The sequence below is a fragment of the Staurois parvus genome, unplaced genomic scaffold, assembly GCF_062004578.1.
Source record: "Staurois parvus isolate SC_StPar_1 unplaced genomic scaffold, SC_StPar_1.0 ptg000682l, whole genome shotgun sequence".
Taxonomy (NCBI): Eukaryota; Metazoa; Chordata; class Amphibia; order Anura; family Ranidae; genus Staurois; species Staurois parvus.
In genome coordinates this window covers 10,802,748-10,824,118 of record NW_028318478.1, presented here as the reverse complement: position 1 = coordinate 10,824,118, position 21,371 = coordinate 10,802,748, and the positions used below count along the sequence as shown (strand labels likewise).

Below are 21,371 nucleotides of genomic sequence, written 5' to 3'. Positions count from 1 at the left end.
TTATTAAACGTTTCTTTGGTAGTAATATTTTGCCGGCCATCATCTGTAAAAATTTTTACTCTGGACTGATATATTGCAATAATACCAGTATATTATATAATATATGGTACTTTTTTTTAAAATGCATTTTGATAGCCTAAGTGAACCACACATAGAGCGCTATGACTGCGTGTGTGTGTTTGTGTGTGTATGTGTGTGCGCGCGTGCGTGCGTGCGTGCACATGACCTCAGAATAAAGTTATCTCATGCATTTTAATAATATATGACCATCATTAAGAATGTAAATTGTACATTGAATGTAATGACCCCTTGTTTTTGCATCACATTGCTTTTGATCTGATCACATCTAGACAGTTCAGTGTATAAAATAAATCTATACATTGTTACAATAACCTCTTATGATCTGAGATCTAAAGTTCTCAATGCAGTGTTCATGCTCTTGATGGTTTCCTATTAATGAGCAGGGCCAGATCTAGCCTGTCTAATGTGGAGGTGCAGTAAAAAATGTTAGGGGGACAGAGGATGGGGAGTCAGCAGGGCAGAGGCTAGGATCAGCAGTGTGTAGGGTGGTGTACAGGGCTCCACAGGGTGAAGGATAGGGGTCAGCAGGACAGTGTACAAGGGTCAGAAGAGCTGAGAACAGGGGTCAGCAGATCTGAGAACAGAGGTCAGCAGAACTGAGGACGGGGGTCAGCAGGTCGGAGGAAAAAGGTCAATAGGGTGGAGGACAGGGGTCACTGCTGGCAGGGCAGTGGACAGGGGTCACTGCTGGCAAAACAAAGGACAGGAGTAACTACTGGCAGGGCATAGGACAGTGGTCACTGCTAGCAGGTCAGAGGTCACTGCTGGCAGGGCAGAGGACAGGGGTCACTGCTAGTAGGGCAGTGGGCAGGCATCACTGCTGGCAGGGCAGAGGACAGGGGTCACTGCTAACAGAGCAGAGGACAGGGGTCACTGCTAGCAGGGCAGAGGACAGGGATCGTTGCTAGCAGGGCAGAGAGCAGGGGTCACTGCTAGCAGGGCAGATGACATGGGTCACTGTTGGCAGGGCAGAGGGCAGTAGTTACTGCTGGCAATACAAAGGACAGGAGTAACTGCTAGCAGGGCAGAAGGCAGAGGTCACTGCTGGCAAGACAAAGGACAGGTGTAACTGCTGGCAGGGCATAGGACAGGGGTCACTCTTGGCAGGGAACTCAGCAGAGTTCCTTTTCCCATCCCTGCACTGCACACAGCCTGGGCACAGGCAGCAGAGCTCCTCCTCCCCACACAACACATATCTGAGATCAGATTCCCTTACACAAAGCCACAATCTGCCCCGTGTGTGGCTGGCTACTGTAGCTGTGCTGCTATTCCAACCAGGGTATTGCAACATAGTAGCCAGCTACACAGTGTGCAGACTGTGGCTGTGTTTTAGAAAATCTGATCTCAACTATGTATTGCATAGAGGATGAGCTCTGCTACCTTTGCTCAGACTGTGTGCAGTGCGGGGATGGGGGAAGGAGTTCAGCATGGTTGCCAATATTTTAAACACATTTCCAGGGTCATCTCTTTTTACGCTGTGGGGTCCAGAAAACCATTGTTACATAGTTACATAGTCTGATTGAAAAAAGACACAAGTCCATCTAGTTCAACCAATGAAAGGGGAAAAAAATTATACAATCCCATATACACACTCCTAAACCCACAGTTGATCCAGAGGAAGGCAAAAAAAAACCCAGCAAAGCATGATCCAATTTGCTCCTGCAGGGGAAAAAATTTCTTCCTGATCCCCCGAGAGGCAATCAGATATTCCCTGGATCAACTTTAACTATAACTGTTAGTATCCAGTTATATTCTGTGTATCCAAGAAACAATCCAGGCCTTTTTTAAGGCAATCTACTGAACTGGACAGAACCAACTCTTGAGGGAGTCTATTCCACATTTTCACAGCTCTCACTGTGAAGAAACCTTTAGATGTTAGGCGATTACATTTCTTTTCCTCCAGACATAAAGAGTGCCCCCTTGTCCTCTGTGATGACCTCAGGGTGAATAACTCTACACTGAGTTCACTATATGAACCACTGATGTATTTATACATGTTGATCATATGCCCCCTTAATGTCCTCTTCTCAAGAGAGAATACATTCAGTTCCTCTAATCTTTCCTCATAGCTGAACCCCTCCATGCCTCTTATCAGTTTGGTTGCCCTTCTCTGTACTTTCTCCAGTTCCCCAATGTTCTTTTTGTGAATTGGTGCCCAAAACTGAACTGCATATTCCAGATGAGGTCTTACTAATGATTTGTACCAGGGTAATATGATATCTCTCTCTCTGGAGTCTATACCTCTTGTAATACATTGTAGTCGTAGAATGTACGTTATTAGGAATTGGAGGTTAATTTAAAAACAGGCGTGGTTTTACAAGCAGCATATCATTAACCTAATACCATCATTTCATTAAACATATATAAGAGAGCTGGAGTTATGCTAGGGCAGTATAGTGTTGGGCTAGGGTAGTATAGTGGCAGATTAGAACAGTGTATTTGGCAGGTTAGGGCAGTATAGTTTTAGGCTAGGGCAGTATAGTAGCAGGTTAGGACAATATAATGGCAGATTAGGGCAGCATAGAGGCAGAATAAAGTAGCATAGTGTAGTGGCAGATTAGGACAATATAATGGCAGATTGGGGCAGGGTAGCGCAGTGGCAGATTAGGACAGTATAGTGTAGTAGCAGGTTAGGACAGTATAGTGTAGTAGAAGGTTAGGGCAGTGTAGTGTAGTGGCAGGTTAGGACAGTGTAGTGTAGTAGCAGGTTAGGACAGTGTAGTGTAGTAGCAGGTTAGGACAGTGTAGTGTAGAAGCAGGTTAGGGCAGTGTAGTGTAGTAGCAGGTTAGGACAGTGTAGTGTAGTGGCAGGTTAGGACAGTGTAGTGTAGTAGCAGGTTAGGACAGTGTAGTGTAGTAGCAGGTTAGGACAGTGTAGTGTAGTAGCAGGTTAGGACAGTGTAGTGTAGTAGCAGGTTAGGACAGTGTAGTGTAGTAGCAGGTTAGGACAGTGTAGTGTAGTAGCAGGTTAGGTCCGTATAGTGTAGCGGCAGGTTAGGACAGTGTAGTGTAGCGGCAGGTTAGGTCAGTGTAGTGTAGTGGCAGATTAGGACAGTGTAGTGTAGTAGCAGATTAAGACAGTGTAGTGTAGTAGCAGGTTAGGACAGTGTAGTGTAGTAGCAGGTTAGGACAGTATAGTGTAGTAGCAGGTTAGGACAGTATAGTGTAGTAGCAGGTTAGGTCAGTATAGTGTAGTAGCAGGTTAGGTCAGTATAGTGTAGTAGCAGGTTAGGACAGTGTAGTGCAGTGGCAGGTTAGGACAGTATAGTGCAGTGGCAGGTTAGAACAGTATAGTGCAGTGGCAGGTTAGGACAGTATAGTGCAGTGGCAGGTTAGGACAGTATAGTGCAGTGGCAGGTTAGGACAGTATAGTGCAGTGGCAGGTTAGGACAGTATAGTGCAGTGGCAGGTTAGGACAGTATAGTGCAGTGGCAGGTTAGGACAGTATAGTGCAGTGGCAGGTTAGGACAGTATAGTGCAGTGGCAGGTTAGGTCAGTATAGTGCAGTGGCAGGTTAGGACAGTATAGTGCAGTGGCAAGTTAGGACAGTATAGTGCAGTGGCAGGTTAGGACAGTATAGTGCAGTGGCAGGTTAGGACAGTATAGTGTAGTGGCAGGTTAGGAATGTATAGTGTAGTGGCAGGTTAGGAATGTATAGTGCAGTGGCAGGTTAGGACAGTATAGTGCAGTGGCAGGTTAGGACAGTATAGTGCAGTGGCAGGTTAGGACAGTATAGTGTAGTAGCAGGTTAGGAATGTATAGTGTAGTGGCAGGTTAGGTCAGTGTAGTGTAGTAGCAGGTTAGGTCAGTGTAGTGTAGTAGCAGGTTAGGTCAGTGTAGTGTAGTAGCAGGTTAGGACAGTATAGTGTCAGGCTTGGGCACTATAGTGGTAGTTTAGGGCAGAATAGTGTCAGGCTTCGGCAGTATAGTGGAAGGCTAAGTCAGTACTGTAGCAGGTTAGGACAATATAGTGGCAGATTAGGGCAGTGTAGTGCAGTGGCAGGTTGGGACAATATAGTGGCAGATTAGGGCAGCATAGTGTAGAGGCAAATTAGGGCAGTATGGAGGTAGATTAGGACAGTATAGTGGCAGATTAGGGCAGTTTAGTGGTAGATTAAGACAATATAGCGTAGTGGAACATTAGGGCATTATAGAGGCATATTAGGGCAGCATAGTGGCGGATTAGGGCAGTATAGTGGCAGACTAGGGCAGTATAGAGGCATATTAGGGCAGTATAGTGGCAGATTAGGGCAGTATAGTGGCAGACTAGGGCAGTATAGAGGCATATTAGGGCAGTACAGTGGCAGATTAGAGCAGTGTAGAGGCAGATTAGGGCAGTGTAGAGGCAGATTAGGGCAGTGTAGCGGCAGATTAGGGCATTGTAGCAGCAGATTAGGGCAGTGTAGCGGCAGATTAGGGCATTGTAGCGGCAGATTAGGGCAGTGTAGCGGCAGATTAGGGCAGTGTAGAGGCAGATTAGGGCAGTGTAGCGGCAGACTAGGGCATTGTAGAGGCAGACTAGGGCATTGTAGCGGCAGACTAGGGCAGTGTAGAGGCAGATTAGGGCAATGTAGAGGCAGTGCAGTGGCACATTAGGGCAGTGCAGAGGCAGATTAGGACAGTGCAGAGGCAGATTAGGGCAGTATAGAGGCAGATTGGGGCAGTGTAGAGGCAGATTGGGGCACTGTAGAGGCAGATTGGGGCAGTGTAGTGGCAGATTGGGGCAGTGTAGAGGCAGATTGGGACAGTGTAGAGGCAGATTGGGGCAGTGTAGAGGCAGATTGGGGCAGTGTAGAGGCAGATTGGGGCACTGTAGAGGCAGATTGGGGCAGTGTAGTGGCAGATTGGGGCACTGTAGAGGCAGATTGGGGCAGTGTAGAGGCAGATTGGGGCAGTGTAGAGACAGATTGGGGCAGTGTAGAGGCAGATTGGGGCAGTGTAGTGGCAGATTGGGGCAGTGTAGATTGGGGCAGTGTAGAGGCAGATTGGGGCAGTGTAGAGACAGATTGGGGCAGTGTAGAGGCAGATTGGGGCAGTGTAGAGGCAGATTGGGGCAGTGTAGAGGCAGATTGGGGCACTGTAGAGGCAGATTGGGGCAGTGTAGAGGCAGATTGGGGCAGTGTAGTGGCAGATTGGGGCAGTGTAGAGGCAGATTGGGGCAGTGTAGAGGCAGATTGGGGCAGTGTAGAGACAGATTGGGGCAGTGTAGAGGCAGATTGGGACAGTGTAGAGGCAGATTGGGGCAGTGTAGAGGCAGATTGGGGCAGTGTAGAGGCAGATTGGGGCACTGTAGAGGCAGATTGGGGCAGTGTAGTGGCAGATTGGGGCACTGTAGAGGCAGATTGGGGCAGTGTAGAGGCAGATTGGGGCAGTGTAGAGACAGATTGGGGCAGTGTAGAGGCAGATTGGGGCAGTGTAGTGGCAGATTGGGGCAGTGTAGATTGGGGCAGTGTAGAGGCAGATTGGGGCAGTGTAGAGACAGATTGGGGCAGTGTAGAGGCAGATTGGGGCAGTGTAGAGGCAGATTGGGGCAGTGTAGAGGCAGATTGGGGCACTGTAGAGGCAGATTGGGGCACTGTAGAGGCAGATTGGGGCAGTGTAGAGGCAGATTGGGGCAGTGTAGTGGCAGATTGGGGCAGTGTAGAGGCAGATTGGGGCAGTGTAGAGGCAGATTGGGGCAGTGTAGAGACAGATTGGGGCAGTGTAGAGGCAGATTGGGGCAGTGTAGAGGCAGATTGGGGCAGTGTAGTGGCAGATTGGGGCAGTGTAGAGGCAGATTGGGGCAGTGTAGAGGCAGATTGGGGCAGTGTAGAGACAGATTGGGGCAGTGTAGTGGCAGATTGGGGCAGTGTAGAGACAGATTGGGGCAGTGTAGAGACAGATTGGGGCAGTGTAGAGGCAGATTGGGGCAGTGTAGAGACAGATTGGGGCAGTGTAGAGGCAGATTGGGGCAGTGTAGAGACAGATTGGGGCAGTGTAGTGGCAGATTGGGGCAGTGTAGAGGCAGATTGGGGCAGTGTAGAGACAGATTGGGGCAGTGTAGTGGCAGATCGGGGCAGTGTAGAGGCAGATCGGGGCAGTGTAGAGGCAGATCGGGGCACTGTAGAGGCAGATCGGGACAGTGTAGAGGCAGATCGGGGCAGTGTAGAGGGAGATCGGGGCAGTGTAGAGGCAGATTGGGGCAGTGTAGAGGCAGATTGGGTCAGTGTAGAGGCAGATTAGGGCAGTGTAGAGGCAGATTGGGTCAGTGTAGAGGCAGTCTGGGGCAGTATGTGGTGTCAGGTGTCACCCCTTGGTTTGTAATCAAGGTCTCCCTGGGCTGCAGCATCCTCTCCTCCTCTTTCCCCTTCTCCAGCTGCAGGATCAGTCTGTGGGAGGAGTGGAGGAGGCAGCCACACCCCGAGTGACAGGCGATGCAGATGAGATGACAGGGGAGTGATGAGTTTGCCTGCGCTGTGCTGCGCTCCTCGCTCCTCCGTGTAGCCGGGCTGTATACTGACTGTCTATAGACAGGACAGTGCGGCTGTGTGACGTCCGGTTCAGCAGCCGGGCACGGTGTCCAGGGAGGGGGAGGGCTGGGGTTGTCAGCTGCAATGTGGGGGGTTGGGGGCACCCCAGCAGCACCCGTAGATCCGGCCATGGTGCAGTGTATAAAAGCCCCTATACATGGTTACAAGGTCATGATGTGGGTGTGCAGTGGTCAGGGTGGATGGGTGCGATGATCTCAGGGTAGAAGGTCGTGCTGGATCCTTCGGGTGATATGAAATAATTGCTTAATGTGCTTATTGCCCAGCTCTGCCCCCTCCCCCCCCCCCCCCCCGCTCCCCTCCCCCATGCCCTTTGCAGTGATGCCACACACACGGAGCAGGATGCTGCAATGTGGCCGATAACGTGGATGTGATCGCCGGGTGTTCGCAGCCACATCCTCATCACAGGGATTAATGGGACGCTATTCTAGGTGCTAATAGGATTGCTGGGCTTTGGTGAGAGAGGAGGGAGGAGGAGGGAGGGGAGAGCCCAGCATCGGGAAGAAGGATGGCTCTGCCACCTCGAGCTGTCAATGTTCTCTCACAAATGGCGATCTGCTGACAAGACACGGCGAGGGGAGAGCAGAGCACAGCCCGGGAGAGGGAGGGACGGTCCGGGGAGCTCGCGGGGCAGATGCCTGGGAAGCCCAATTTCATGATCGCATGCAGAGCTTTGTGGGGGGGCATCGGAGGGGAGAACCAAGGGGGGAGACAAAATGAAATACCAGAAATACCTGACTGTGCTGCAGATGGCCATCGGAGTGACTCCTTCCAACAGGGGCAACATTCTACCTTATAAGAGGAGGCTGTGGTGAGTCTGGGGGGCTTCTTTGTTCCTGGGGGGACCGTGCATGCTGGGCTTTCCCTGGATCCTCTACACTGCATGCTCCAATTCACATGCTACATGTGTAGTCTGCATGGTGCATTACATGGGGATCATTGGGATCTGATGATGTGTATAGAAGCCACCATGTACCTGGGGGTCTTCTCTGTTCCTGGAGGGGGGGCATGCTGGCCTACCATGGGGGTCTTCTCTCTTCCTGGAGGGAGGGATGCTAGCTTACCATGGGGGTCTTCTCTGTTCCCTGGGGGGTATGCATGCTGGCCTTCCCTTGGATCCTCTACAGTGCATTCTTAAATTCACCTGCTACATGTGTAGGCTGTGTGGTGCTTTGTCTGGGGATCACGGGGATCAGATGATGTGTGTGGGGGCTACAATGTACCTGGGGGGCTTCTCTGTTCCTTGAGGGGACCATGCAGTCTGGCCTTCCTCTGGATCCTCTACAGTGCATGCTAAAATTCACCTGCTACATATGTAGTCTGCATAATGCATTGTATGGGGATCAATGGGATCATAGGATGTGTGTAGGGGCTACCATGTACCTGGGGGGCTTCTCTGTTCCATGAGGGGACCATACATGGTGGCCTTCCCCTGTATCCTCTACAGTGCATGCTCCAATTCACATGCTACATGTGCAGCCTGCATGGTACATGGGGATAATTGAGATCAGGTGATGTATGTAGAGGCCACCATGTACATGGGGGGAGTCTTTGATCCTGGGGGGGGGGGGGGGTCATGCATGCTGCCCTTCCCCTGGATCTTCTACACTTCATGCTTCAATTCACCTGCTACATGTGTAGTCTACATGGTGCATTGCATGGAGCTCATTGGGATCAGATGTATGTAGGGGCTCCATGTACATGTGGGCTTCTAAGTTCTCTGGGGGGGGGGGTCATGCATGCTGGCCTTCCCCTGGACCCTCTACACTGCATGCTCCAATTCACCTGCTACATGTGTAGTCTGCATGGTGCATTTCATGGGGATCATTGGAATCATAGGATGTGTATAGGGGCTACCATGTACATGGGGGTACCATGCAGGCTGGCCTTCACCTGGATCATCTACAGTGCATGCTACATATGTAGTCTGCATGGTGCATTACATATTGCTCATTGGGGTCATATTGTGGGGCTACCATGCATATTGGGAACATCCATGGTCCTCCATCCTCAAATGCCTGTCTCTTCCTCATGGATCCTAAAGCACATTCTGGGGGTATCATGCATGCTGGCCTTCTCCTGGATCGTCTACAGTACATGCTACATTTGTAGTCTGCAAGGTGCATGGGGATCATTGGGATCAAAGGATGTGTGTAGAAGCTGCACATGGGTGATCATCCCTGGTCCTGAATCCTCTAATGTCTTTCCCTAAAACACATTACATAGATGATTAGCTCATGCATTGATGAATGGGGGAGGCTGTATGGGTTACAGTGGAGTGCACACTACTAGGTTCAGTCCATGTGATGCAGTGCTGCTTTTATTGATGTCATGGCATAGTAAAGCATGTATCCTGCTTTGTTTAACTGTCTGATGACAACAAACAATATGTAGCTGTGGATGATGCTTGGTATATATTTAGAGCCAAGGTATGGACCATGATAAATAATGGATTCATACACTATTACACTGACCACACTGCATGATACTAAAGCTTGGCAGGAGCAGCCAAGAGGATGCTGGCAATTCTTTCATTTTTCTCTATTGGTTTGCCTTTTCCTGACACTGCAGTACAAAGAAATTCAGCACCAGGTGCTGTTCTGTATTCAGGTTCACTGACCATAGTCAATGCATTGGCTGTGTCAACAGCAGGTATGGGGCATAGGTTTAGGAAAATAGATGATGGACCTATGGCCTTTGTCAGGTATTGTGAAATGTAGGCATGACGGAGAGCTGTCTAGTAAGTGATGATCACTGTACAGAGGGAACTTGTGTTGCAGTGTATATCCTGGTATGATATGATCCAGTGATATGCTGGAATCCTTGAGGACTAGCCATGGGTGAATTGCCATCAGTTCATTGTACACTGTACAGTGCCATGTTTTATCATTGCTGAATATTGTGCCTGCAATGCAGTGAAAAACCCACAGAGGTTTACTGTGTACATGAACAGTTCTACTACATAGTTCATTTGTATTCAGACTTTCATATTTCATTTTTACACATTGTAAATTTTGCTCTGCAGTGCAAACAAATCATGTTTTTATTTGTATGTTGTAAAGTTTTAATGTGTAGCAATATATTTAGGAAGAATATAAAATACTATGTATGGCAATTCTACGTTACTGATACATTGCTAAGTCCATGCAGGTAAACACTTCAAGCATTAATAGATGATGCTACAGTATTAACCATGTGGCCTTTATTAAAGAAGTGATTTGCATTTTAATAATGGTATCATTGTCATTGAATACTCTACACAAGTGCTGTAGTATTACCTAACAAACCAGGCACCCAATATGACCTTTCAGCAGAGAGGAAAGTATTATTCACACATGTCACACCAATGTGTCACTGAGGAATGAGGCACAATTCATTAAAAGTACTTTACTAAAAATACATAAACATTACCAGATTCTTATTAAGATGCTTTCACACTTGGTTGCTTTGAATATGCAGGCAGAATCAGGAACATGGCAAAATATGCAATGTGCTTGTGGTTCCATTATTTCTTAATGGCACCCCAAAAAATGGTGGGATTTTGCCGCTCTCACCATGTGCCAATATCATTGACCTGTGCTGTCCCACAATGATCAAATTTTAGTTTTCATCAGTTTGAATGACCTTTTCTGAACCTTTTCACCCCAGAGGAACCCTTGGAATAATTTATAGGTCTCAGGAAACCCCTGTCAAAAATTATTATACCTACTGCTAGGGGCGTTGCTAGACCTTGGCACCGAGGGGACGTGCCCCCGGTCTTCCACTGAGTGCTGCAGGTTTCCTTTGAAATATGGAGATAATACATTTTATGTGTTGCCCAGTTTTGGAGCATTGTGTAATTTATCTTCTTTTCAATTACTGTATTATTGTTTATTTTTTTATGTTGCTTCTAAGCAATAATAATACATTTGATTTTATCCTAGTTGTGTCATCATAATGTGACTTCCCCATAGCTTCCCTTTTGACCAGTCTAGGCTCAATTTAGATTGGTTTTTCAAAACGTGGCAAAGTATGCAATGTGCTTGAGGTTCCATTATTTCTTAATGGCACCCCAAAAATGGTACAGTTTTGCCACACTCGCCATGTGGCAGAATGTGAAAATTGCAGTAAATTGCTCGTTGCTAAACACACCTGGCTTAGTGCCAAAATATGATACCTCTAAGGTGCATTTTTCATGCACAGTAGTGGTCACCATGCCTAGTGCGAATAGGGTCTTAAGCTAAGTGCCAATAGCATTGACCTGTGCTGGCCCACAATGATCAAATTTTAGTATTCATCAGTTTGGATGAGCTTTTCTGAGCCTTTTCACCCCAGAAGAACACTTGGAATAATTTCCAGGTCTCAGAAAACCCCTGCTAAAAATGATTATATCTACAGCTAGACCTTGGCACCGAGGGGGACGTGCCCTCTTCCACTGAGTGCCTCAGGTTTCCTTTGAAATATGGTGATTATACATTTTGTGCGTTGCCCAGTTTTGAAGCATTGTGTAATTTACCTTCTTTTCAATTACTGTATTATTGTTTATTATTTTATGTTGCTTCTAAGCAATGATAATACATTTGATTTTATCCTAGTTGTGTCATCATAATGTGACTTCCCCATAACTTTCCTTATGACCAGTCTAGGCTCAATTTAGATTTTGAATTTTTGATTTAGGTTTTGACCAAGCTGAGTCGATTGACAAGAGTGGAAAATGATCAATCATTTTCCATCGATTGGCAACACTAACATGATGTGGTCGTGAATTTGACTGTATTATGGTCGATTGGATTATGAGGTTGCATGGAGGATAAAGAGATATGATCGATAACATATGATTATATCTTCCAACTATTGATCAAAATCTACTTCCTTGTGTGTTGCATGTCAACTATCGCTTGAGTATTCCTATGGTGAAAGATAGATGAAACAAAGAAAAAAGATCATTTATCAAAGTGTGTATGGCTACCACTAGACTCAGATTTGATTCAAACCACTTATCCTGGTATCCCACTAGAACCTCAACATTTTAATCTGTGTTCCCAGAGGTGCCTCTGGTCTGTTAGGACCTTTGGAATGTTCCTGCTCATAGTACAAGAGCATGTTCAATAACTTGTAGAGGGTTTTTAATAAAATAATACTTAACATGGCATACCCTGTGTATTTGACACCTAGGCCATTTTTGAACACCCCTTACCTATACAAATAAATTCTTGTTTATTAATAACCTTAACATGAATTATAATAGCAGAAAATAAACATAGATAATATAAACTGTGGTGTACCTAAGATTAGTGGCCAGGGTATAAGTGATTGCTAACATTGATACTTAGTGGTAAATTTTCTCCTTGTCTTTATGGTCAGTGTCCGCAGGGGATCAATTCACCATTGCTTAATGCTCATGCAATACCTAGCAACCTCAGGAGTAACCATAGGGTACCACAGGAACCATGTTTGAGAATGCTGATTTATACCAGATGAGAACAAAGATGATGTCCATTTATTTTGCTATGGCAAGTTGCTTATTAAAAAGGTTTATAATAAAGAGTGCAGAAGACAAAATATTTGTGTGGTTATTTGCAGGCAGCCAGCTTTTCAATCTGAAGTATCAAGTACCATTACAAAGAATAGGGTGAGGCACATTGCTAACTAGGGGATAGCAAAAGCAGGTCTTTTAACCACTTGAGCTTTTATCCCCTTCATGACCAGGCCATTTTTTGCAGTTCGGCACTGCACTACCTTAACTGGCGATTGTGTGGTTGTGCAATGCTGTACGCAAACAAATTTATATAATTGTGTTTCCACACAAATAGAGCTTTCTTTTGGTGGTATAGGATCACCATTAGGTTTTTTTTATTTTTTGCAATATAAATGAAAAAATACTAAATTAAAAAAACAAACAAACAATATTTTCAACTTTCTGCTATAAAACATATCCAGTCAAAGAATAAAAGAAAATCAAAGTTCTTCATAAATTGTGGCCAAAATGTATTATGCTACCTGTCATTGGTAAAAGAAAAATCTCAAGTGTGTATTGATTGGTTTGCATAACATTTATAGCGTCTAAAAACTGTTACTTTTATTTTTTATACTGGTAATGGCAGTGGTCAGCGAATTATAGTGGGACTGTGATAGTACGGTGGGCAATCTGACACTAGCTGACATTTTGTGGGAACTGACTAATTGCCACTGACATCTCTAGTAACACTAATACAGTGATCAGTACTTATAATATGCACTGACACTGTACTAATGACACTGGCTGGGAAGGGGTTAACATCTAAGGGCAATAAAAGGGTTTACTGTGCACCTAACAATGCTTGGTGTGTTTATTGTGTGCTGATTTTACTAAGTGATGTGCAGGTTTTTATTCCCTGAAACAAGAACAAAAAGCAGCACATCTACGCTGTCAGGACAGAGCTCTGTGTTTACAATCACAGAGCTATGTGCTGTCATCTGGTTCACTGATCAATCATTGGTCAGGACCCGCTGATTGACTTTTAGTGTAACTAATCACAGCACAGCCGGGGCGGCAGGTGTGTGTGCCCTCTACCCAGAAGAGCAGGATCACCTATCAGATAGGCCACTTGGCTGGCGGCTGGTATTGCCGACTTCTTTCTGAAAATGCTAGTTCCCTGGCTGTTATGCTGACCTGCTACATTCATTACATTCTAGGTCACTGATCCAGAACAAGCATGCAAATCAGGCAAGTCAGAGAAAAGTCAAAAGGATATGCATCTGATATATCTGCTTTATGTATTAGTTTTAAAAAAAGCTACCCTTGCAGTCAGGCCCTCAGCAAGGGATGGGGGGTTGGGGAGCACACAGGGGGAAAGCCCTGGAGAGCAAGGAGATTCTGAAGAACAGTTGAGGGGTGATCGGTGCAGTGGTGGGGGGCAATTACAAGATACAATCTCCCTACATGGCTCTCCATGAAACTGCTGAAAGCCGCGGGAGGGAGAGGAGGGGAAGCGGCTTTCAGCTGCTTCATGTAGAGCCATACAGGGAGATTGGTTCTTGTAATTACCTCCCCCACTGATCATCCCCAACTGTCAGATTCCCCCTACTGCAGGTATTTTCTGTGCATTTTGGCACAGTTCACCTGCAGAGAGGTGCAGAAATCTTCAACAGTGTGGCAGATTTCTGCACCGCTCTGCCCCGCAGGGAAGTGTGAATGGGGTGCATAGAAAAGCATTATTTTCTGTGTGCCTTTGCAGAAAGCTACATTTTGCTTATGCAGGAAAACACAGCTCTCTCCTATAGTGTGAATGGGCCCTTATTGCTGGAATGTGACTGTCAGGGACAGCCAAAGGTCTGTTTAAATGATCACAGAGGTCATGTCACACAGACTGCTTGAGTGTGACATAGGAAGTGGGGTAGGAAAGGTTCCAGTTGAAAACAGATTTTTTGCTTCTGGAGGGCTCATAGGGCATGTTTAGCCTAAGCACCCTCTCCACAGAAATCACTATATATTGCTTTTCCTGGGGAGATGTACTGTAGAAGATGGAGAAGTTATGGGGGTTGGAAAGGGTATAGATGTGGAGTTTTGTGGGTTGGGGGTTTGAATGCAAGAAGTAATGGGGTAAGCATTTTAGCTGCGGATGTTATGCTTTGAGCAGAGGAGCAGGGGTATGGTGCTGAAAACTGTACTCCTACTTTGTATCCTACAACTAGGTTTTACAAGATACACCATTATCATAATAAAATTACAATAAAGATGAAAACCGTTACAACCCTCTGTGGTCACACTACTATTTACAAGAATTCCTTTCTATCCTTGATGCTCAAAGATGGACCTCATGTGGCATAAACTTTGTATGCCATTTACAGTAAACAGCCATAACATTATGATGACTCATCTAATAATTGAGTAAGTCCCTATTTTGACACCAAAACAGCTCATTTTGCCACCAAAACAACTCTGACCCTTCATGGCATGGATGCCACTAGACCTCTGAAGGTATGCTGTAGTACCTGCCATCAAGCCATCAGTAGCAAATACTTTTAGTTCTGTAAAGTGGAAGGTGGGGCCTACATGGATCGGACTTGTTTTTTCAGTACATCCCACTGATGTATGATGTTCTGAGATCTGTAAAATTTGGAGGAGAGGTCAACACCTCAAACTCGTTGTTTGGTTCCTCAAACCATTTGTGAGCCATTTTTACTGTGTGGCAGGTTGCATTATCCTGCTGAAAGAGACCATTGCCACCAGGGAATACCGTTTCCTTGAAAGGGTATACTTGGTCAGCTACAGTGTTTAGGTAGGTGGTGGGTGTCAAAGTATCAAAGTATGAATGATAGGACCACAATTTGCCAGCAGAACATTGCCCAAAGCATCACACTGTCTCTGCTGGCTTGCCTTTTACCATACTGCATCCTGGGGCCATCTCTTCCTCAGGTAAGCAATGCAAACGTACCTGGCCATGTACATAATGTAAGCAAACCGTTATTCATCGGACCAGGCCACATTCTTTCATTTCACTGTTGTCCATTTCTGATTGCCCACATGCCCATTGTAGGCTGTAGACACAGGTCAGCATGGGTACCCTGAGCGGTTGGCAGCTACACAGCCCCATATGCAAAAAACTGCAATGCACTCTATGTTCTCACACCTTTCTGTCAGAATCAGCATTAACATTTTCAGCAATTTGCTCTACAGAAGCTCTTCTATTGGATCAGACTACATGGGCCAGTCTATGCTCCCCTAATGCATCAGTGAGCCTTAGCCACCCATGACCCAGTTTCCTTCCTTGGACCAATTTTGCCTTTCTTCCCATACTGCATCCTGGTGCCATCTCTTCCCCAGGTAATAGACGCACACACACCTGGCCATGCAAATGATGTAAAAGAAAACGTGATTCATCAGATCAGGTCACCTTATTCCATTGCTCCATGATCCAGTTCTCATTGTCACATGCCCACTGTAGGCGCTTTTGGCTGTGGACATGGGTCAGTATGGGCACCCTGAACAGTCTGAAGCTAAGCAGCCCCCAAAACAACAAACTGTGATGCCTATTTTTTCTGCTTTCAACACATCAACTTCATGAACATCATATTTACTTGCTGCCTAATATATCCCACCAACTTTCAGATGCCATTATAACAAGATAATCAGTGTTATTCACTTTACCTGTCAGTGATCTCTCTGTTATGACTGATCAGTGTATATTCCTTCCAAGAATTTGTCATTCTCTCACTTACAGGAAGAATTCAAACTACCTGCTAAATGATCATTTCACTACTAACAACTTTACCACACAATCCAAATCAATTCAAAATTTAAAATAACCTCATCATCACCACCACCTTTGAACAACTTTTGTTCAAGACCAGACCAGACCAGACTAGATACCACCTAATTAGTTTCTACTTCCTATTATACCCTAACTAACTCAGATAGTCTTCACCTACTTTCCAGTTTACCGACCAAGACTGGTTGGAATTTGAGGATATGTATAAGGGTTCAGTGATGTTTTCTAGGGGCAGAGTGATGCAACCAGGGGCGGACAGACCATTTGGAAACTCGGGCACTGCCGAGGGCCCGGGGTCAGTAGGGGGCCCCATGAGATGTCCCTGGTACCTTTTTCATAGGCTTTTTTGAGTTTGGGCAAGGACACAGGGGCCTCATGATCACCTATTGCCCGGGGCCCCATGAGTTGTCAGTCCGCCCCTGGATGCAACTGAAATTTTACCATTGCAACCACTTTGCACTTGCTAGATTGCATAAAACGGGTCTACCCCCACCCCCCCCCCACATACACACACACACACACAGCATGCTTTTGATGATGTGGACATATTGCTGATTTTTTAACTAGACTTCTAGCTAAGGATCAATTACTTCATATCCATAGTCCTGGGACTTCCCAATATTTTCCATCCCAAAAATTGCCTACTAATTATTATTGAAGACCTACAAATGTCCAAATATGCTAAAGTGTTATTACATATACTTTACTTTCATGTTAGGAGGAAGACCTTGCTAACATGAAAGGATCTTCTCCCCTTTCTGCTGATATATGGAAAAAAAATTAGCAATGTCAATCTACTACATTGTTTTACCATGTTCAGTATGTACAAACGCACGTACCAACTCAGGAAAATCCACAGATCTTTGATAAATTATATGGTAGGTGGGTTGCATTCACCTACACATTTGCTTTTACTGGTCCAGAGCCTTAAGCAGCCCTGGTTGCTACTGGATTCTGAATAATTTCAGTTATGACCATTTTCCCTGTATCTGCCCTGATATACTTATAGTTACTTGAAGCAATGAAAAAAAAAACAACACTTTTATTTCTCTTTTTAAATAACTGTTATTCCTATTTAACCTCTTATAAACCCCTAGTTAGCTCTAATTAGCTGTTGTTAACTCATTCCTCCTTAACTATTTTGTTTCTTTTTTGCTGATTGTATTTTTTTCGTTTGTATTTTTTTTATTTTCACACATTATTTGTTTATTTGTTTTTTATTACTACATAAAAAAATAAATGGAATACAGTAAAAATGTCTAGTTCATAAAAATAGCCCACAATGCTGATTGAGCAGGGAAAATATGACATGGCTGTTTTACAGAAGTTGATCGGTAGATAGTCTTCTGTACAACCAGCCTTCCTATACATGGAAAGAAATTCGGCCAGTCCCTGCTGAAGTGGACAAATTTTCCTTCAATTAATTCTGAATAATCCCAGAAGTTTCTCAAACTAATGTCAAAAGCATGCTGCATTTGTAGCCCAAAACCAGTTGACACAGGCCCATATATTACTTCAGTCCCCAGGTAGGAGAACAATTTTTTTTTTTTATACTAAGAAAAAAAAACTGGCTCTGCTTTACTATGCTTTAGCCACGCTAAAATACCCCAATCTTGTTCAGTTTTCCTTGGACCAACAGGTAGCAATTCTAGGGCTGGTAGATAGCAGGGTAGTAGTTGCATTGCCACAGTTACCCTTTGGTATTTCAGCCTCTGTGAATCCCGATATGCAAGCATGCACTTTGGTGTCCTCATCTTGAGGACCAGAGGACTTTGTATCACTACTGGTGAGAGTGCTCCCTATTTTAAGGATTTCTGTAAAGCAGGACTCCAGAACACCGGTAGATATTTTCATTTATCTTTGCTGCAGATGGGACCCTTGCTCCACTTCCTTTTTTTCTTGTAAATTTAATCTCCATGCTAAATCTTGGTTCATGGTTCTCAGAGTAAAGACAGGGCAAACCACAGGATAAATGAAACAGGGAACATAGGAAAGCCTTATAGTGTAGTATAGAGTACAAAGCAAAAAATATATAAAATAGGTGCTATAGAACTGAAGTGATTGGACTTACATCTGTCAAGGTTGTGGATAACCATTGGCTAATGGCATACAAAGGGGCGGACTGACCATTTGGAAACTCTGGCACTTCCCGAGGGCCTGGGGTCAGTAGGGGGCCCCATGGGATGCCCCTGGTACCTTTTTCATAGGCTTTTTCCAGTTTGGGCAAGGACACAGGGGCCCCATGATCCCCTATTGCCTGGGGGCCCCATGAGTTGTCAGTCCGCCCCTGGGTATACACAACTGTGGATGAGCAAATCTGAAGAGTATATCTGCATCCATTCTGGTATAGGAATGCTCCCCAACCTAGTTCCACTCTATCAACAACAGGAATGGTGTGTCAAATGCTATGTGAATGAAGAAAAATTGATGCAGTCTGCTGTTGTAGAGGCACCCATATTTTGATGGAGTATTCAGTAAAATGAACCATGCCATATAAAGAATGTTGGAACTTTAAATGAACTGTTTTCCTGATGAAGAGGAAAACACAAATTGTACATTTTGTGACAACTTGTCCTTCCACAGATAGAGGTATAAACCAAATTGTATAATAGGTTGTATGATAGGTACAATATACCAAATAGGATGGATATTTTATGCTAAAAAGGGTACATTTCAACTCAGCTGATACTCCTATATACAATAAAAAAAAACAGGTTTGCACATAATGGGGTATAATAAAAACAAATACAGGATGATACGGATAACATTGGTATAAGTAAGAGCATAAAATTCACTTTAAGAATAAATATAATACTAGTATATACTGTTTATGTATATATATATATATATATATATATATATATATATATATATATTCTTATTCTTATTTAGTTGATTTTTGGGGGAGGTTGTGGTCAACAGATGTTAATAGTATCATCCTTTGTTCGTATGTATATTTATATTTGCTTTTATTAAACCTTGGTCATCATTATGTGCATTATCTGGAATTCTTTATTGTATATACAAGTATCTGTTCAAATGCACTATTTTATCCTAAAAATTTGTCTTTTACCTGTTATAGAAGTTGTGTTGCACCTTTGTCTATGTGATAAGTTGTCACGAAACGCATTATTAGTGTTTTATCAATAATATGTCTTCACCAGGAAAACAATGTTCATTGGTTCTAATCCATCACGGTTCACTTTATTGCATACCTCACCATGATATGGGTGTCTTTATGACAGTAGACTACATTGGGTTTTCCATCCACACTGGAGAGTGCAAAATCTGGTGCAATCTTGACAAAAAAAAATGGAAGCTGATTGGTTTCTATACAGAGCTGCATTAGCTTTTGCACTCTCCAGCTTTAGTAAACCAACTCCTTTGTGTTCTCTACCCCGGTAATAGCTTTGCGGGAACTGATCATTGCAGTTGCTGTCAGCTGCCATTTGATGCCCCCCCTATAGTTCTCAGTGCAAAAGGGGTGACATAAGGATGCAGCTGCTGCAGTCGGCAGTCTTAACTAGTGGTCTGCTACAGCACAGAGGCCATTCCTACAGCAGTTTGAACTGTACAGACTCCTGGGATATGTGGTCCCTGTGTCACCACTGCTCCCTGCCCACCACAGTGCTATAGGAAGGTGAAGAATTGGACTGGAGCAATCCGGCAATCACTCTATTAAATTCTTAAAAAAAAGATGTCTATGCAAAAATGTAAGAAACATAAAAGCGTATATTGCCAAGGGTTGGGGGAGGGGACTGGTGGGAATGACTACTGAACAGGGGCGGACTGACCATTCGAACACTCGGGCACTGCCCAAGGGCCCGGGGTCAGTAGGGGGCCCCATGAAATGCCCCTGGTACCTTTTATAGGCTTTTTTTGACTGTGGGCAAGGATATAGGGGCCCCATGATCCCCTATTGCCCGGGGGCCCATGAGTTGTCAGTCCGCCCCTGCTACTGAAGTTCTAAATGATGAACATCTGTGCAATAAAACACCAAGCAATCCAAAGCAAAATTTCACGCTCTCAGTAAACATTGACTATTTTTAATCCTTCTGCTGCTAGCATTAGTAAATAGGTAGGAAAGTATATCATACTTGTTTTAAGCTTTTTTTTTACATTTCAGTTACTTCCTAGTTTCCAGGCCTATGATTTCATACATCCCAGGAGTCTACATAAGGGAGGAGGGGTTTTCTCAGCTAAGCACACCTTCCTACCTGCATGATTGAGCTAGGGGTAGATGGATTCCAAGAAGTAAGTGCTACATAATTCATCTGCCCTTACTTAAGATGGCAACGGCCAAAAAAGCTTAGGGGGTATTTTTATAGTAATTTCTCAGCAAAATAAAGCATGGAGACATGGATGGAAGCACGAGTTTGCATAAGGGCTCATGTACACGGGGTGTTTGGAAAACTCTTCTGAACGATGGAAACTGACTGCTGGAAAATGTAGGTTAAAAAACCTTAGTTTAGCAGTGTTTGCATACTGCATTTATGTGCGTTTATGCCCATTTATGTGTGTTTGCGTTTAGAAGCGTTTTTAAAAGATAACCTCAAGAGACCTTCCCAAATGCCCAGATTGCACTAAAAAAACTGTAAAAAATGAACTATTTCAGACATTTTTAGAGGAATAGAGAGAGCAGAAGCAGAGAGAGTAGTATGTGTTGAGATAACCTATCTTTTCTGGTTGTATTCACTATGGATCCCATCATGAGCATAATGCAGCACGTTCTACCATTTTTTCCTTCACGTGAAACCTGGAACTCACTGGGCTGGTGTCCTAGGTCCATTTGAGTACCTGGAAAATGCTTTGCATGCATTTCTGATGATGAAAACAGCATCTGGACATGGAAGAGTTAAAAAACGCTTCTAAACGCAAACGCTTATAAACGCTGTTAGTCGCGTTTACACGCATTTACAAGCATTTGGCGTTTGAAACGCCAGTAAAATCTACTCCTGAACACAAGTTTGGTGTGTTCAAATAAACAACTGTAAACTCAACTGCCTGTAAATGACATAGTGTACATGGACGCATAGGAAAACATTAGGGAGAGTTCAGGGGCTGCTGAAAAAATGCAAAAAAAGCTCCTGAACGTGAGTTTATCAACTGCAGTGTACATGAGCCCTACAACATTAAAAGTGAAATCAAGTTTTTGCATTGTGGTGGTCAGGTGCAGTGTAGTTTCACTTTAATCTTTCAGTAAATTATAATCAGAATGCTTTCTGAGTCGTTATATTCAGTTTTACTCTCTGCACTGCATTATTGAATAAAACAATACATGGACATAAAGTAAAGTAATAAAATAATATCAGCATCGGTCTGCTGTTTGGAAACACACTGTATATGGTTCATTCTGCACAATTCTTTGATATTAGTCCATTTATTTTCATGTTTGGTGGTGCCGAATGAATGGGGTGCATTCACTATTCTTTGAAGTCATCGCACTGCATGGGGTAGAATTTCATCTAATCTTGTCGCCGGCACCAGGCAATAAGTCCCGGTGTGTACAGATTGCTAGATCAGCTCATCTCCT

The 21,371-nt window shown here is 44.4% G+C and overlaps 1 protein-coding gene across 7 annotated transcripts in view; it reads left to right on the top strand.

Annotated features, from left to right (window-relative positions):
- Positions 1-6,921: 6,921 nt before the first annotated feature.
- The window catches only part of TJP1 (tight junction protein 1), a 492,978-nt gene continuing 478,528 nt past the window's right edge, over positions 6,922-21,371 (top strand). For 4 of the 7 annotated variants that reach the window (XM_089652456.1, XM_089652457.1, XM_089652454.1 and 1 more), the window contains exon 1: positions 6,922-7,419. In XM_089652456.1, the coding sequence (XP_089508582.1) occupies positions 7,325-7,419 (95 nt within the window). In that variant the 5' untranslated portion in view covers positions 6,922-7,324. The remainder of the gene's footprint in view (positions 7,420-21,371) is intronic. The other 3 variants (XM_089652458.1, XM_089652455.1, XM_089652464.1) reach the window with 2 other exon arrangements.